The 17,238-nt window shown below is 49.0% G+C and overlaps 8 protein-coding genes across 8 annotated transcripts; 1 reads left to right on the top strand and 7 right to left on the bottom strand.

Moving 5' to 3' along the window:
- Positions 1-272: 272 nt before the first annotated feature.
- LTR64_008529 (uncharacterized protein) lies at positions 273-1,193 on the bottom strand (the record flags this gene model as incomplete). Its single annotated transcript, XM_064902840.1, has 1 exon — positions 273-1,193. The coding sequence occupies one exon, from the start codon at positions 1,191-1,193 to the stop codon at positions 273-275; it is 921 nt and encodes a 306-aa protein (XP_064750729.1).
- Positions 1,194-3,625: 2,432 nt separating this feature from the next.
- Positions 3,626-5,200, bottom strand: LTR64_008528 (uncharacterized protein; the record flags this gene model as incomplete). The annotated part of the gene is made up of 2 exons (XM_064902839.1): positions 3,626-4,627; positions 4,679-5,200. 2 exons carry the CDS (start codon positions 5,198-5,200, stop codon positions 3,626-3,628), a joined length of 1,524 nt encoding a protein of 507 aa, XP_064750728.1.
- A 1,651-nt stretch (positions 5,201-6,851) lies between these two features.
- LTR64_008527 (uncharacterized protein) lies at positions 6,852-8,477 on the bottom strand (the record flags this gene model as incomplete). The annotated part of the gene is made up of 2 exons (XM_064902838.1): positions 6,852-7,901; positions 7,944-8,477. The coding sequence occupies 2 exons, from the start codon at positions 8,475-8,477 to the stop codon at positions 6,852-6,854; spliced, it is 1,584 nt and encodes a 527-aa protein (XP_064750727.1).
- A 1,160-nt stretch (positions 8,478-9,637) lies between these two features.
- LTR64_008526 (uncharacterized protein) lies at positions 9,638-9,859 on the bottom strand (the record flags this gene model as incomplete). Its single annotated transcript, XM_064902837.1, has 2 exons — positions 9,638-9,730; positions 9,782-9,859. The coding sequence occupies 2 exons, from the start codon at positions 9,857-9,859 to the stop codon at positions 9,638-9,640; spliced, it is 171 nt and encodes a 56-aa protein (XP_064750726.1).
- A 531-nt stretch (positions 9,860-10,390) lies between these two features.
- On the top strand, positions 10,391-10,866 carry RPL38 (60S ribosomal protein L38; the record flags this gene model as incomplete). Its single annotated transcript, XM_064902836.1, has 3 exons — positions 10,391-10,454; positions 10,564-10,704; positions 10,814-10,866. 3 exons carry the CDS (start codon positions 10,391-10,393, stop codon positions 10,864-10,866), a joined length of 258 nt encoding a protein of 85 aa, XP_064750725.1.
- A 357-nt stretch (positions 10,867-11,223) lies between these two features.
- On the bottom strand, positions 11,224-12,017 carry LTR64_008524 (uncharacterized protein; the record flags this gene model as incomplete). Its single annotated transcript, XM_064902835.1, has 2 exons — positions 11,224-11,942; positions 11,996-12,017. The coding sequence occupies 2 exons, from the start codon at positions 12,015-12,017 to the stop codon at positions 11,224-11,226; spliced, it is 741 nt and encodes a 246-aa protein (XP_064750724.1).
- A 256-nt stretch (positions 12,018-12,273) lies between these two features.
- On the bottom strand, positions 12,274-13,857 carry cdc1 (DNA polymerase delta small subunit Cdc1; the record flags this gene model as incomplete). Its single annotated transcript, XM_064902834.1, has 2 exons — positions 12,274-12,485; positions 12,576-13,857. 2 exons carry the CDS (start codon positions 13,855-13,857, stop codon positions 12,274-12,276), a joined length of 1,494 nt encoding a protein of 497 aa, XP_064750723.1.
- Positions 13,858-14,337: 480 nt separating this feature from the next.
- On the bottom strand, positions 14,338-16,788 carry PFK1 (6-phosphofructokinase, alpha subunit; the record flags this gene model as incomplete). The annotated part of the gene is made up of 1 exon (XM_064902833.1): positions 14,338-16,788. One exon carries the CDS (start codon positions 16,786-16,788, stop codon positions 14,338-14,340), a length of 2,451 nt encoding a protein of 816 aa, XP_064750722.1.
- Positions 16,789-17,238: the final 450 nt, after the last annotated feature.

Below are 17,238 nucleotides of genomic sequence, written 5' to 3'. Positions count from 1 at the left end.
CTACTGTAATAGCAGACAGCGCCTTTTCTTGCTGGCCATGGTTGGGAAAGTTGTTAGACGGTGACGCAGTTCGTCCGATACCCATGACTGAGCAAACCAGATGCGGCTTTCTTTTTGCAAGGGCACATGTTGTAATGCGAACTAGACAACTGCATATTGTGTCGATAATAGCTTGTAACTCGAAGGTCGTGAAGCTGTGTGGCGGGAGGTATGTCGCAGGAGCCATCAGCTTTCTAGGCGTCGAGCTCGGTACTTGAAAAGATCAGGTAAGGTCACGTCTTGCCCTCCTCAGCATTCTCCAGCACCTTCGCCTCACTCTTCGGCGGCCTCTCGCCAAATATGGTACTACCCACCCTTACCTCATCACTCCCCTGCGCAATCGCACCCTCAAAGTCCTCACTCATACCCATACTAAGCTCCAGTTCCGCCCCATCAATCCCAAGCTCCTGCGCCAACCAGTCTCTATTATCCCTCAACGACACAAAATCTTCATTCTCAGTCTCCGCAGTCGTGGCTTTCGAACGAGCGATCGCACCGATAGTCATCAACCCCTGTAACTTTAGGTTCTGGCAGTCGTCTCGTATCAACTTGCATAGGCTCTTCAATTCAGCGGATTTTGGTTCGACGCCGCTTTTGCTTTCTTCGCCGGATGTGTTGACTTGTACAAAGACACGGAGACCTTCTATTTTGTCTGTGGTACCCTCTGAATTTTCGTTGCGCTGTCCTCGGCCTTTGTCGAGTAATTTAGCTTTCTTGTCTGAGTCCACGCTCTCGACTGCCCACAGGTTTGACACGTCCCGCGCCAGCTGCTGGCATTTATTGCTTTGTAGTCCACCTATGAAATGCCACTTTATGCTCTTGGGAAGTAACTGGCTCTTCTGCAGGAGTTCTTGCACATAGTTCTCTCCGAAATGTGTCTGGGCAGGGATTGATGTGTTCTCTGTTGCTGAGCTAGGAGGCTGATGTAGAGCGAGGATGTCGGTTGCGGGCTTGAGCTTGCTGACGGCCACGAGACGTGGTGGTTGGGTTCTTGACTGGGTCTTGCATGTCTGGCTGATGCGACTGTGGATTTGTGCAATGTTCTGGATCAAGGTGCTGGCACGTGCTGGGTCTACCTTGAGGGAAGTGGGAGGCATATCGCTGGAGGTATCGTTGTTGGCGTGCTCTGAATCGTCGCCGTTATCTGAGGACATGTTTGCGTGGTTGTGTTTGCTTCTTTGCACGTTAGTGAGACATTATCGGCCTTGTATAGTTCTTGGGATATTGATCGTTTTCATGGTCAGATGTTTGCAACTTTAATTGAGGAACTATAGAATGACATCATCAACGATTCCATTGTCGCAACATTACGCGATTCTTACCATAGCCTCTGATACTGGTAGTATGACCCACACCTATTTCTAGGAACTTGAATATCACGCGTTCAAAAACTTATCATACCAGCCATGTTCACTGGCAAAATCCATTTAGTAAACCAGAAGCCCTTTCACATCTATGTACCATTGCGCCAATACGTAGTTTGTTGAAACCCTGGTCGCTTAATCATTGCATCACAAGATCACAACCACGTTCCGCGACCAAGATTCTCACATCAAACCGCCATAAACATTCCCACGCTGCCACGGCTCTCGCTGTCCTCTCTGCCGGCTACTGCTTCTCGACCTGTCCGCTTCCGAGCCGTGGGTTATCCAGAATCCTCCCCACGACTTGTGGTTCTTGGTCGTCGTCATATCTTGTACAGGCATACTCCAGGCATCATCTTCGTCCAGCGTCTCTGAATTTGTTTCATCTGGCGCATTCATCACCGTGTAGTCTGTGTTGCTGCTACTCAACATACATTTGAGCCTTTGGTTCTCTCGGACGATCTGTACATAGTTGATCTGTTTGGTTTCTGTACTATTTTCCGCCTCGCCACTGCGCACGTACTGCTCCAAGTATGAAGTGGCAAAAGCCACGAACTTGCCGATATCGAGGCCACGAGAAGCTGGTGGTATGATCTCAGCGCCCTGGAGAGCTAAGAGAGCTTGATCCAGCCACACTGCTGGCTCGAGTGTTGTGTATATACGTTCAAGGCATCTCTCGAACCTTTGGACGAGCTCGTACTGGCCCTTTTTGGAGTTCTTTGAGGGAGGGAAAGAGGTTAGACATATCCGTAGTATTGCAGGTGATTCTCCGTCTATGTGCGTGCCGGTGTGAAGACGATCGAAACAGCAATAATTTTTTGACGCCACAGTAGTACAGCTTCCATCCGCATGCCCTTTTTGCTTGTAATGGAGAAGACCAGAGAGTGGACTTGGTCGTTGTGCTGTCACAGTAGCTACGTTTGTCGAATTCGTGCAGGGTATGCTGAGCTCAAAACTCCATTCACAGCTATCTGGTTGTCCAATCCGGGTGGGCTTGGATGCTAGTATATAGAGCCTGGGGCACTCCTTTGCACCTTTGGCACTGTGGAAGTCTGCCTTCCTGCGATGCTGGTTCCTTGAGAATATCGACATGCTTGGAGATGTGATACTCGTATCAAACGGAGGGTGTTCTTTTATGGGCAAGTGGCAAAGAAACGATAGACATCGCAAAAGGTCGAGCACGGTATCATCAACAACGAAACAGCGGCGGAAACGAACCTCTACATATCTTTGATGGGAAGACCCACATTGGGAAATGATTCCATTATTACCTCAACTTGATCGACATCAACGCTTTTGAAGGCGGTGTCCACTCCATGCTCCTGACACTGAAGCAAACCGGAGAGTTTTGAGGTCCACCTACACAAGATGTCCTTCTTCAAGGCTGAAGATCTCGGATTAAAGTTTCGTCATGGCGACTGGATCTCTGGAATGATGCATCCTTCTCTTGGCTCAACGTTCTTTCATTTGTGTTATCATGCGGAACGGTTGGTTGTTCACTAGGAAATAACATGTCTGTTCTGTTGACACTGCGATCGCGACTGCTCGATCACGATACGCGGGCATGAACCGCGCGCTGGACTTGCGAAGTGCAAAGAGGGTGGAAGTTTGCAAAGGCTCGGAGAGAACTTCGAATTGCTTGGCTAGCAACGGCGATAACTCGGACTCTCTGTTTGAGCTTGTTGCCGAGTATACTGCCAAATTGTATGTTAGCTGCGGTCAGAGCGCGTGAGGCATATCTTGGCTGACTCGTTGGAAAAAGAGAGCCTTATCGATGCTCCATCGTCGTTGCAACTTTTGAGATTCGACAACAGAGGATGCTCTGCGTGCGGTAGATATCTGTCTAGCACATTGTAATGCACTGCTCCTGTCTCTCATACTAGGTCCACGGTAAATTCTCGTTCAAGGACAATGTAATGTGTGGTCGAAAAGCCTGGCTGACTTTGGCGCCGACACCAGAGCACATTCCAATTAGTGGAAAGAGCGCGTACGCAATGCCCAGTTGCGATTGGTACAGCACAATGCCTTGACGTACAGAGCAGGAGCTCAACTGTTTCAAGAGACGCTCTTGACATGGTATCACCGAAGAATCATATTGCTTCTCATTACGTCGCAAATGTCCTATCCAAGGATACACAGCGCTAAATGCATCACACCCAAAACATCCTAAACAAAAGAAAGTCATAGACGACATTTATCTACACGTACCAGTAGTGTCGACACTACTGTCTAGGCCCTGCATAAGCTCCCGGTATTGGTACTGAGTCGTACACTTGTTCTCCAGGCGCTGCGGCAATGTGGTCGTTCACCCGCTCTGAAAATTCTGGCGATGGTGACCTCTGAAATTGAGGTGGCGGAGTAGATACTGGTGCAGGTGTAAATGTAGTCTGTGGTGTTTTGGGGGTGTGTTTTTTGGGTGGCGCCTGCAAGCTGAAAGGACTCGTTGTCGTCGCTGATTGAGGAGAGACGTATGATGAGGCGTAACCATTCTCGGCTGTTGATTGTGGATTGTGCTTTACTTCTGACATGGCTGTTGGGAAACGTGGCGTTCGTGGGGTTTGCGCGAAGCCCGGGGTATTGGGTGCTGATTGAGATCGAAGTTGTGCCAAGTAGAGATCGGATCGTGCCTTGTCTCGAGCATCCATGGACTTCCTCAGGCGGTTCTTGGAGTAGAAGCGGTAAAACACGACGCCATAGATGGCGATAACAATGATCTCCACAACGATTTCGATGATGCAGCAGACCAATGCCCAGTCCTGCAGACGACAGACTAGAGCGTAGTGCACATCGTCCTGAAAGAGTTGACGTCTTTTGTTATCTTTACACGACCAACCCCAGATGTCTTGGCCATTGGAATTTTGCTTGGTGCCTTGCAAGACAGCTGCACCTACCAGCCACATGATGATAGAGAAGACGAAGTAGCCCATGGCGAACATTGTATAGTAGACTGCAACCTTCTCTGCTCTTCGATGACCACCACGGCAATAAGCTGCCATGACGACAACGGAGAAAAGAAGCGACACAGCTGCGATACTGAGCACGACAATTTGTGGCCAGGGATTCGTCTTTGGTGCCCAAGCTGGGAGACCATTTCGCGGTGGCAGAGCTTTGGTGGCATTGAAGATCATGAAAGTGGTTGAGACCATGGACAAGACGATCAAGGAGCAAGAGAAGCTGACTCCACGAAGAGCCATCTTTGCCATTCTGACTCTGGTTTTCACTTTCTGTACACAGTTAGTCTAACTCGCAAATTGAGGCTCAAAAGATGAACTCACCAAGTCCTTAGCTTGCTGCTTCTCGGTCTTTTCCTCCTCTCTTTCTAACATCTCCTCCTCCCTGAAAGTTGGGCTCATAGGGTTGATCAGTCTTGCTGCTGTGCCCGGAGTTTTCATGGCGGATTTTAGAGGCTGACCACCCGCTCCGTAGGATACAGGCACTGTTGCATGTTGCTCGACAGGGCCATTGTCAGCTATATAACCGAATCCTACATCCGATGGTTTGTGCTCGGTGGCAGCCATGGTAGCCGCTGGATCTGCAAAGGGTGATTGGAATTCACCTGGTCCTTTGGCTGGAGAGTCGACAGATGTAGCTTCTGCAAATCGTGTCTTTCGGGGCGTGGATAGGCTTGAGGATGTGCTTGATTCAGAGTTTGTTCGGATCGAACGGGCAGCTGTGCCCTGTCGCTTCTCGTCGATGTTGACTGTCTGAAAGCTGGTTGATTTACGTTGAGGTCCGCTTAAGACGTCAAGAGGAGACACTGGAGGGTACTGGGCAGTGTCCGAAGACCAAGGCGACATGTCTCGCAAGAAATGGTTTTGTGGTTGGCCTGATCTTCGTCCGAAAGACCAAGTATAGAACTTAGAGCGTCCTCCGTAAATACAGGGTAGAGCTTATTGAGCGCGTGATACAGATGTCGAGGCCTGCTCTTTCGGTGGTTCCCTGCACCAGATTCTGTGTCCAAAAATCACAGGCTAGAATTCTTTCTTTAGGACTCTGCGTACGAGCTGGATCGGGACTGCTCGAGGACGAAGTTGTCTGCTTCTGTTTACGAAGGTGCTGTCTGCAAATGGTGAGAAGTTTTGAGATAATCGCAGAAAGATTCTTGAAGGTCAACTCGGGAGCAAGCTCTAAGTACAGGGTACTTCAGAGGGTAAGAGAGGCGGTCGCTCTGCTGAGACCTTCTTTGGTCAAATTAGCGGTCGCGGTGGCAGTGCTCGAATCTCTCAGTAAGCAGTAGTCAAGAAGCAAGAGCTCTCAGCGAAGCCTGCGCGAGAGAAGAGAACAGAACAGATCAGTGGGAGCAACCGGTCAAAGTGCTTGAGCCGCAGATGCAGGAAATATTGAGAAGATAAGGTACCTGACCAAATTGAAGACAGTCCCGTGCTTGAAGAGGCGTCCTTGAGACAGACATGGCACTCTGACTTCCGCAAGCTCGAAGTAGGCGCTTGAGCAAGAGACAGTGACGATGGAGTCAATAGTTGAACGCTCACACTGCCGAGTGGTCGTCCTCGATAGCTTTCGAGTAAAGGCTGGCATGATTTGACTGGATACAGAAGCATGACAGACGTGATGAAGTCGATAATTGGTTGAACACAAAGCACTTAGGCGCCGAGCAGCTGCGGAAGGACAGACCATGGCAGGCACTTTATGCCATCTGCAGCATTTCATTTGTCAGTTCAGTCGCGCTAGTGATTCCCGCATGAGTTGGCGATTTGTGAGCCATGGCACGCTCACGAGATGCTCATCCTCGCGTCTGACCACCACATTCTTACTCGTTTTACCAGCAGGACCATATAGTACAGGGTCCGACTCCATATATGATGATCACACTGGTTGGTAGATAAATCGTCAGCACGAAGGCAGTCTTGTACATATCTGAACCATACCCATGACCGTACACCAGTACATTATAGCACGCCTGGGCGGCCGAACAAAGAGTCACGAGTATCCATGCAGGCACGACGATCACGTTCTAAGCTACAGTATCATACCGAAATTGGACAGGTACTGTTCATCCTCGAAAGAACTTATTGGATGTTCAATGCTGCATTGCTCATTGACGGAAACTAAGTAGTGTCTGGTAACGCTTTTCTGTACGGTAGGAGATTTTGCGTCGTGTTAGAGTTGCAGCAACCGCTGACAGTTGGAATGATCGGCGTATCTGCTCTTCAGGCCCAGGCTGGCCTATTTTTGGCCAACGTCGACTGCAGCTTGTCTGTGCAGGTGGCTTGCTGCAGCTAGTGCTTTAGCGGCCAACAGTTATGAATAGCAGCCAGTAGAATTTAGGTATTCATCCTTCAACTCCTCCATATCGATATTGTACAGCTATTGGTGGGTATCTTTCGTTCTTTCGTGGTCAATCAGGTTCGATGTTCTGCTATCGCAGGCTTCATTTCGTACTGTATCCTCGGGTGATGCTGTCGTAATTTCATTGATGTTTTTTTGTTATCAAGGTGTGGCTTGGATCTTGTGTTTTTGCGAGCAGTATTGATCTCTGAAATAGTTCAGTGCAGCAGGACTCATACCGCTGGTATCCAACCGGGAGTATTTCTCCAGACCCTTTTTGCAGACTTTGACCGCCGTGGGCTTCTGCTCCTTGAGTTCCTCAGCGCTAATGGACAATTCTGGAGGCGACTTCGCAGCTTGTTCCCGGCCGAGTCGAGCTCTTTCCCTGGCAGCCTTGAGAGCATCTCTTTTTGCTTGCAACTCTCTCAGGACCTGCAAAGTCTCAAGACGGTCTCTCTCTTCTCGACCTTCTAGCGTCATCATATCATCCTCAAGGTCGTGAGCCAGGTCCCTGAGAACTCTTGTATTGCCTTGGATCATGCTATGGTGAAGTTTGACCTCGACTTTAGAAATTTTGTCAGATACCATCCGTAAACAGGACGTACGCCAGATGTGGTTCGGCTGACGCTCTGATATTTCGTATGGCCAATCGTGTACGTGGACCTCCAACTTCAGATGCTCGAGGCCTGTGACATGATCTCCGAACGCGGTGCATGTTTTGCACCATCGAGCATAATATCTATCACGATATTTCTGATGCGCTGAGTATTCGGGATTTGCATAACCCATGTGAAGAATCTCAACCTTCCTGATAGCTCTGAGGCCAGGTTTGGACGCTGTGTCAAGAAAACTTGCTAATACATTGACCGATGAAAAGCAAAATGTCGTGCGAGAATAAAGGTAGAGTTCGACGTCGTTTCTGACTTTTCTGCAGGCTAATAGAAGGTTTCTGGTGATTCCCAGGCCTTGTCCGATCTGATCAGAATCGAGGAGGTGACTGAGCCGACGCCGAGGACGTTTGTGTTTGACATCTTGTTCAGCCCAGACCTTTTTCCGTTGATCATGTTCCTTGTTGGGGCGATTGCGAGTGATGAGCATCCGACATTCAGGAATGACATATTTGTATATCTCATTTCGTAACTCGCCTGGTAGTGACAGAAAGCTGGTTTGCCTCTTTGGCCTTCGCTTCCTGGACCGCTTGACCTTCTCTTTCTGGACTTTGTCAGCTACGAACACCCATTGTTGTCCACTCACATAAGGAGCATTACTGAAGCAATACCACTTCCCAGGCTGTCCATTATGCATAGTCGGTTCTCCTGGCTTAGGATGCACTATAGAAGCCTGTTGTTCGATCTCAGCATCTGGTCGAGCCTTCGAAATGCTCTCTTGATTGCTAGTTTCAATTGGCTGCGCGCTTTGCTCTTTGCTCAAATTTGTGCGAGTATCCCGACCGGGTCGACTTGCCCGCGCGAAAAATCTCTGAGATGCCGGCACAGCAAAAGTACTAGAAGACTGCTTGGCGAGCTCGCTTTCCACAACAGACTTGTTCGAGGTAAGTTTTCGGTTGGCCAATTCTTTACGTGGCCTGAACGGTTGTCGTGGACGCGTCTTTGCATTGTCTTGGATCTGCGGTTGAGGTCGTTCTGTGATTAAGTACTTCGGCAATTGGCTTGATCTCTCTAGGCAGGGAATATCTGCTGGATCGTCATCACTGTCTTCTGCAATACGCCTGAAGGAGGACCATGTTGTCACACCGCCACACCGAGGCCGAGTCGACCGAGCACTCATCTTTTAAGGCGTATGTATTGCTCCTTTGTACGAGCGATATGTCGACGATGGTAGTGATTCTGCGAGTTTGAGAACGTTCAAGTTGGGAGAATGAGAGAGGCTAGAATCTGCGGGTGGAGATCAGTGGGAAGAAAATAGTCATGACTGTGATCAAACGGCATAGACGATTGAACAGGTATTGACTGTAAAAATGAAGTGAGCCTTCTCAGGTAATGACTTGTGTTTCTGAAGTACTGGTGGAAAAAGTAAGTAAAATATCGAATTTGAGGTTGACGACCAGCGTTGGTATTCTTGTACCAAGCTATGTGAAGAGGTTCTTGAGTTTCCAGTGAGGTGTGACTAACATTAATGGCGCCGACCGAAGTACCACGAGGTTTCCAAGTAGGAACTCAAGCTTTGGTTCGGGTTCTTGCCTGATGACTCTTTCCTGTCTCACTAGTAGTGGTTCGAGAAGCCGCATTCCGCCGACCTTGAATTGCCTAACTTTTTGACTTCCCAGCATCATAGCCATTTTCGCAGCTTAAATTCGCGGTCATTGCAGCCTTGCTTTCGTTGGCTGTTCTCAAGAACGATGTGGCCCAATCGTTCTCAGTTGACGTGAATCGTCATTGGTTAGCGCGCCTACAAAAGGAGTGACCTTTGCCAAGACGGCAGTATGGAAGAGCTTTCAAAGAGGCAGCTCTGGGACACAGTAATGTTCTTCTCAAGAAGCTCAATCCAGCGAGCTCAAATAGCTGGTGCCTACACTGCAGATTTACCTGACGGTCCGAGATCGAGACAGATTGATAGCGAAACAGATCGGCTGCGCATATCTGAATCCCGAATTATGCATTACACGTCGCTTCTACATACCAAGAAGACTTTTAGCTCAGAGCTTATGGCTGGACGTGACTGCTGGATCCGATGCTGAGTGCCGAGCCAAGTTGTATACACACTCCGTTCATGATCTTCATTAGAAGCGCTGCCACGGTTCAATGACCATTGCTAGAACAGGTCCGTCTACTAACCTCAGTGTGCTGTTATCCCATCCTCAAAACGCTCAAATAAGATCGTCAAATCTAGCAGATTCATGCAGTTTACGCACACAGTGCATTTCAACCAAGCTCGAATATACGCACAGGAACAACGCTCAAACCAAGTAATAGTAGCATTTGAAGGGATCATTTCAGCTGACTTCCCACGCTCATCTTGGCCTTGACCTTTGTAACAAGCTCATCACGGCTCAGCTTCGAGCTTGGTTCGTAGTTATCTCTCTATGTGACCATTAGCCTAAAAACACCAAGACACCGAATCATCATCCTCACGTTCTTCAACCATCGTCTCAACTCATGGCCCGTCCACGTCTCCGGATCACCAGTAGGATCCTTCTCTGCTGGAAACATATCTCCTCCGAACATATTCCATATCGAAGCTGCGGCCACTAGCCCGGCAAATCCAAGAAAAAGGTTGCGCGACTGCATCGCGCGATCAATTGGTGTAGGCATATCGTTGATGGTCTTGATAAGATATGCAATTGACTTTCAGAGGTCGCTTTCCAAGTAGTATAAATGAATACTTTGTTTACAGTATACGATACAAGATCTGCTGTGCACAGAAGACACCTGGCAGCTTCGCGTCACTGAGAGCCGATTGTAAATATGGTTACGTGGTCAAACGACTCGTACTACAGTACGCTGGAAGAAGCAAGAGCTACATACTAAGGGCAAGCCGTTTAAGTGATGCCTACGCCACAGTTTCCTCTCTAGCCACCACGGACGCTCTACTTTATCTCCGAGCTCATCTCAGTTATCTCCGCTGTCGCGAAATTCCACCCCACAAACCTCAAAATTACATGCTAAAGTGCCAATTCGCAGCTCCGAACCACAATATCGAACTGTCCAACACATATAACCACGAATCGCAAATCCGTCAAAATGCCTCGAGAAGTTACCGATATCAAGCAATTCCTCGAGATTGCACGGAGGAAGGATGCCACCTGTAAGTCGACGGAGAAGCTAGAATACTGCGCAGTTTCCTCAAAACCGATATACAAGCCTATGTATAGGCCCAGCACGATCAAGTAGCTAATGGATATGCGACAATCTAGCTGCCCGGATTAAGAAGTCCTCCAAGCCAGGCCAGAATGCTATCAAATTCAAGATCCGAGCCCACAAGAACCTCTATACTTTGATCTTGGACGATGCCAAGTCAGACCGAGCAGATAAGCTGAAGCAAAGTTTACCACCTTGTACGTGTTGCGGAACCTATCTTCTCAGCTGGAAAACGAAGGACATAAAGGGCTGGAGGAGATAGTCTATTGTGCTAAGAAAATCATTGCTAACTTACTTGTTCTATAGCGCTGAAAGTCGAGGAGGTTGGAAAGAAGAACAAGAAGACGAAGAAGAACTAAGTGGATGGATCTGATATAAGCTCAAATCATGGCACCTCGAGGGAAGCTTAGGAAACTGGCCAGGAAGATGTCAAGATGGCGAAATACGTGTATGGTCAAGCCATCTTAGCTGAGTAGGACTTAAGCACGAGACGCTGGACAATACAGCCAGGCAGCAAGAGTCATGTCTGTCTGTCTGTCATGGTCAAGAACACAAGATTCAGCTCTGACAGTGGTCATCCACGTCAAGGCAGATCTGACGTGCGAGACACCACAATGGTTTCTACCTCGCCATGCCTCGTGCATTATCTGATGGGTCTGGATTCCTAACCAATAAATCTTCTGGTACTGGCTTTGCACCTTTTCCATTATCTTCTGCTACGGCTTATCTGTGCTGGATGAGTTGGCTCGTACCTTCATCTCCTGGGAACCCTCCTCCTCATATGGATAACTAACCTCACGGTAGCCGCTGACCATCTTCTCTTCCATCTGCTTCTCTATGTCTTGTATACTGAATCTTTTGCGCAGCTCCCACTCACCAAAGAAATTTGGTGTCACATCGCTTCTCTCAAAACCCACCGACTCGAACAGTCTCAGGCTTTGTCCATTGGTTTCGTTGATTTTGGCTCTGAGGTAGGCAAACTTATCCTGGGACTGGTTGTCACGCGCTGTGCTGAAGTACTCCTTGAGTATCTCAGTCTCATGAGCCAGAACGTACTTGAGAAAGACAAGGAGAGCTGCCCTGCCAGTGCCTTGGTACCGATTTTGTCTTTCCGCTACCATGATCTCAACCTCTCCAGCAATCACTAGCTCGCCGGATTCTTCCTCGTCTGTGACAACGAAGAGGTTAACATCACCTATCGCGCTGGCGATGTCTTCACGTTGTGATGTTTGACCGTCGGGTTGTGCGAGGCAGCTGATGAACGTCAATTTGTCGCTATCAGTGCGCCAGCTTCGTTGCATCGCATATTCTGCCTCCAAAGTCAGAGGTTCTGATGCAGTTGCGACTTGCAGGTCAGGGTCTTTCATCCATCCATGATACTTGGCAACATGGTGCTTGCAGTAAGGAACCAGAGACACTTTATTGGTATGTACAGCTGAGACGAATCAGTATCTATGTATAACAGATTACAGTACTAAGATCACTTACCAACATTCTTGTTGATCAACATAACTTTTGAAAGACTTTCTCACTAACTGAGACGGTGTTCGGAAAGGGACACGCATAATTCGCGAAACGCGTAGTGGTCTCTTCTTGAATAGTCGTCTCTCTTTGCTCGTGGTGTAGAGTTGTGATGCGACATAATTTTAGGGACGTGCCATCTGCCGCTTTTCTCGATGTAGATAAGTGCACGAGCGATCGGCAGATTGAGAGTTCGGGAGCGGAAACTGTTTCCGCCAGTGGAAACACGGGTGTCTGGAATTCAATCACCCTGTCTTCGTTGTCGTCATTTGAATTTGATCCTGAATCTCGAATTTCACGATCTCAACGTCGAGTGTCTCCATGTCCAATAGGACAATTTCTCCGGTCTGACGGAAACGTGGGATTGTGAATAATCGAACTTGTTGCGCAGAAGGACCCTCGATTGTACATGTGTCGAACCGCGGCTGATTGCCCGCAAAAAAAACATGAGGGCATTCTGTCAAGACAAATGGATCATGGTCCTGGAACGGGTACGTCCATATAGTGTCCGGCGCAGTAGGTGCGGCTGACCTCCACTTCAACATACTCTCCATGAGTTTCAGCCGACCATCTACTTCGCTCACTCCTTTCGGCCAGCGGACGTCGAAGTATTTGAGCAAATCATTTAGTGGTAGACCACTGTTCCCTTGCATACGCCAGCCTTCGATATCGCCATCCCAGGGGTTAGTGACTGTCTCAAACCAGCCCGGTTCTTCGTCGTCAGGCCGCATCGGATTGAAAGACGCGTATGCTCGAGCTCTTGGAAATATAGCTGTATGGATTGGCCGTTGGGGCAGACCATAATTTGTCAAGTCCGTCTCTCCTGCCATGATCGTTACAGGTATAGAGGGCAGAAGCTCCGAAATGAAGTTATCGAGCTGCGTTGAGGGCAGAGGATTAAAACCATAGGCATCCATGTTCGCGTCCATGTCTTCGTCCTCGTCGTCATCGTCGTCGTTGTCTTCGACAACGAAATCATCGTCATCGTCGGGTCGAGTGATTACAACATCTGGGGAGATTGAATTGCCGGCTATGACGAGCCTGCATATCCCAGCCGCAGAATCTTGATCACTGTCGTCAAGTGCTTCACCGAGCAAGTATTCAGTTAGCAGATTCAGGATGGCTGGATCTGCTTCTGTTCCCGAAATTTCTAGACCACTCACGAATGCGACCTTCTTTTTCTGGGCCGTCTGTCTCTCCACCTTCATGCCATCTTCTGCTTCCCTCTCTTCGTCGTCACGTGCCCAGCGCAAAGGTTGAGGGGGTAGATCAGGAAAGAGCATGTCGAGCACTTCAAATTCGCCATTAGCATTTTCGGTCCCCAAAACAGCCACTATCACTCCCGTGACCAAGATGTGTTGCTTTAGCATAGCTCCTGCAAGTCGTAATCTGCCAGACGGGTCTTCGAGCATGACACGAGGCTGTACATCGGTGGAGAAGTAGGATATCCGAGGAGGAGGTGCTGCAATCTCTTCACCACGAACCACTTCGTCAATCACATTCGGTTTGAGTGGCAGGTCGACGTAGATTGTCCCTGCCGTCCACGAAAGTTCACCTTGCCGAACGTCCAGCACTCTCTCTGCATGGATAGCTTTTTCTCCAGCCACTTCAACATGGCTCCATTCCTGTTCTGCCATCTCTTTGACAACCCCTTGTAGTTTAGTCAACCGTAAGTAATACAGATCGGCAAACTGCTGAGCGAACTCTGCCTCAGGACCCAGTGAAACGTGAAAGTTGTGCAGCGGGTTGAATGCAGATGCAGGTCTTTGTCGTTCGCCATGTTTGTCGTCTCTGTGCCAGTCGTGCAGCAGACTATTGGAGACTGCCATGATGCATCAACTGTGATTGACAAGGTGGGACACTAGAACGAACTGCACTAATTACAGCGCTTTTGATAAATTGCTGGACGCGACCACGCGTCAACCGTGACGCGTTTAGTGGAATTTGAGCTTCCACCGAAAGTGCATCTGTTTATTGCCATACTGATCGGGTTGTCCTGCACGCAGGGAGACAGACGATGAGCTTCACGACTACAAAGTGCAGGTTATTGACTCAATGGTTAACTATGTAAGGATACGTGCTCATCTAAGTCTGCTGAAAGCTCCAGGTTTTCTTTCCAGCCGCATCTTCGTCACTCATCGTTTCCGTCCAGCCTCACACTCCAAGTTGTCGACTCGCGGCAAGCTCCAAAAGTTGTCAGCATCCACGCCATCCAATGCAACTTTGCACGAGCTTAGAGTCAAAGTAGATCATAATTCAAAACATTGATGCAAAGCCTAGCTTAGACTTTTGTTCTGCTCTGTTCCCTGCTAGTCCTTCGAGTACACCGCCGTCAACGGGTGTCCGAACGAAGACTTCGTCGCTGCAAGTACATCTGGAAGAGGCTGAGGGATGTCCCCAGACAACACTTTGCCACATTCGGTGCAGCAATCTGTATCCTTGGGTCGTCCACTGAGAATGTCGACAGTGCTCTTGAGCGGTCGCCAGAACTCGTTGAGAGGACGTCGAGCTTTCCAATCTGTCTCCTTAGCTTCGAGTCCACTCTCTCCTCCTATAGGTGTGAAGAGCACCTGAGATCCCTGGATACCGATCACCACGGCAGAGTCTTCGGTAGCCATGATTTCGTCCTTGCTTTTGCCAGCGAAGTTGTCCTCAAGGAACTGCATACACTTGATGGACATTCGTAGAGCACGAATACGGTCCATCGGTGACGGCTTACCACCTTGCTGATAGTGACCAGGCACGGCTGCCTTTGACTCAAATCGACCCCTAGCCTCTTCTTTGATCATGTCCGCCACCACTTGTGTGGTGTAGGTCTCACTCGCCTGTTCGTTGCGGAGAATGATCTTTCCAGCCCTCGAGGCTCCCCTATCGTTCTTGAAATTTTCACGAAGAAACTCGATGTCTCGTGCTAGCATGTGAACGTTGATACCCTCCTCTGGGATGTACACAGCAAGCGCACCAATAGCCAGACCAGCCATTGTAGCCAGATAACCAGACTTTCCACCTTGGGTTTCTATGACAAACACACGTCGTCTGGAGGCCGAAGCAGATTGTCTGATTGCATCGCAGAATCCTATTAAGGTGTTCAAACAGGTATCACTGCCCAAAGAATATTCAGTTCCAGGAACATTGTTGGAAACTGTAGCGGGAAGTACCATTAGTGGTATCCGAAGGGCTGGATAGCTGTCTCTGTGCTTTCTGATTTGGCTGGCGGCGGTGAAAGCTTCGAATCCACCGATTAGGAAGAGTGCGTCAAACTTGTACAACTCGAAGCAATGAGCAGTAGTAGCAATATCGTCAGCAGGAAGACCTCTGTTGGTACCCAACTCTGAGCCACCTTCGTTGACCCAAGGATCGACATCCAGCCATGAGACATTCCGTACTGAACCAAGAGGCTTATCGGCGTGATGGCGTTGCAGACCTGGAAACCCGTTATGAATCGCGATTGGTGTGTGGCCACGCGATAAGCAGTAAGCAACAGCAGCTCTTGTTGCTGGATTCATGCCACCTGCTGGAGCTCCAACGTGAATAATCGCGATACGCATCTGCTTGTCTTTTGGTAATTTCATTCTAGGATCTTCCGTAGATGTTGTCAGTTTGTAACTATTGAAGTACTCTTTAAATTCCACGTCGCGTAGGTGCATCGCCTTCTCGAAATCTTTCTCCTTAATCGCAGTAGCAACGGATTTGGTCAACTTGACACATTCTTCCAAGTTCGAACGCTCAATTTTGTTCTCGCGAATCGTGATAACCGGCGTTGGTTTGTCGGGAGTAGAGTCGAGGATTGCATTGACAGCTTCGACACCTTGTAGCGTTGAAAGCCACCTGTCGTAGTATGAAGGGAGACCACCTCGCTGGATATGACCGAGCACAGTCTTTCGGGTGTCAAGCTTGAGTCTATCTGTGAGCACTTTCACCACCTGGTCTGCTGTGATTTTCTCCAGTTCAGTATCCTGGGCTCCTTCGGAGATGATGATGATGGTCCTTCGCTTGCCCCATTCTCTGTGGCTCGTGACTATCTGGCACATTTCGTCCTCCCAGCCTGGCGCAGGTGGCTTCTCGGGAATAAAGACGTAGTCAGCGCCCGTCGCAATAGACGCCATCAAAGCCAGCCAACCGCAGTGTCGTCCCATGACCTCAATGACAAAGCCTCTCTTGTGTGAAGCAGCTGTATCGAAGACTGCATCAACCATTTCGCAGATACGTTCGAGAGAAGAGAAGCAGCCAATGGTAGCGTCTGTACCAGACATGTCGTTGTCAATCGATCCGACAAGGCCACAGATATTGAGGTGCTTGTATGGCTCGATTGCTTCTTGTGTGAGGTCTCCTTTTTCGACCAGCTCTTGCAGCAGACTTGGCCATTCGGAGCGAAACTTGTCTGCACCGGTCAAACTGCCATCACCACCACAGATGATGAGGGCGTCTATGCCTTTCAGAATCATGTTCTTTGCAGCGACCAATCGACCGGGGCGTTCGTAGAATTCCATACAGCGTTTTGTGCCAATCAGGGTGCCTCCTCTGGACAGAAAGCCTCGAACGTCGTCCCATTTCATCTGCTTGATCAGATCTCCTCCTTGAACTAAGCCATCGTAACCTTCGTAGATAGCGTAGGGCTCACAACCCATGTGTATAGACATGCGTACGACGGATCTCACCACCCCATTCATGCCTTGGGAGTCACCTCCACTGGTCATTACACCAATCCGCTTTTTTCGTGGTGGAGGTACCCCATTGCTCATTTCGTGGGTTGGGGCCATGCTGGCTAATGCTAGCACGTAAAATTGTAGCGATACGCTGCGGGAAGGAACGGATCTTCTGTAGGAGGTGTAGGATAGAGGGGCAGATGTCAAGTAGCAGGCAGGAAGACAATCAAGGTCAAGACGGAGTAATAGTGAAGCGCAGGCGGCATCAACGAGGTCTCACTTATCGATATTCATTTAATTATAGGCGAACGTCAGAGATAAGTAAAAGTGTTGCATGGATCTCATCTTAGGAAGTTGTGCTGCAGGTCCAGTTGTTCAATTGCAGCTGCTTGCTCGGCTCAAACCACTGTTTAGTGCCTACAGCTTCAATTTACAGCTTGCACGGGCGAGATAACCAAACTTTATTGGCATGCTCCTGCGTCATCTGACGATCGTTGGGACCTGGGCACGCCAAGATTGAGCCCTATTGGTTCCGAATAGCAGCGCGCAGAGGTACCAAACACT

The sequence above is a fragment of the Lithohypha guttulata genome (genome assembly GCF_036872675.1).
Source record: "Lithohypha guttulata strain CCFEE 5908 chromosome Unknown scaffold_10, whole genome shotgun sequence".
In the NCBI taxonomy this organism is placed as follows: Eukaryota; Fungi; Ascomycota; class Eurotiomycetes; order Chaetothyriales; family Trichomeriaceae; genus Lithohypha; species Lithohypha guttulata.
The sequence above is the reverse complement of the archived record's forward strand: the minus strand, read 5'-3'. Positions and strand labels throughout refer to the sequence as shown.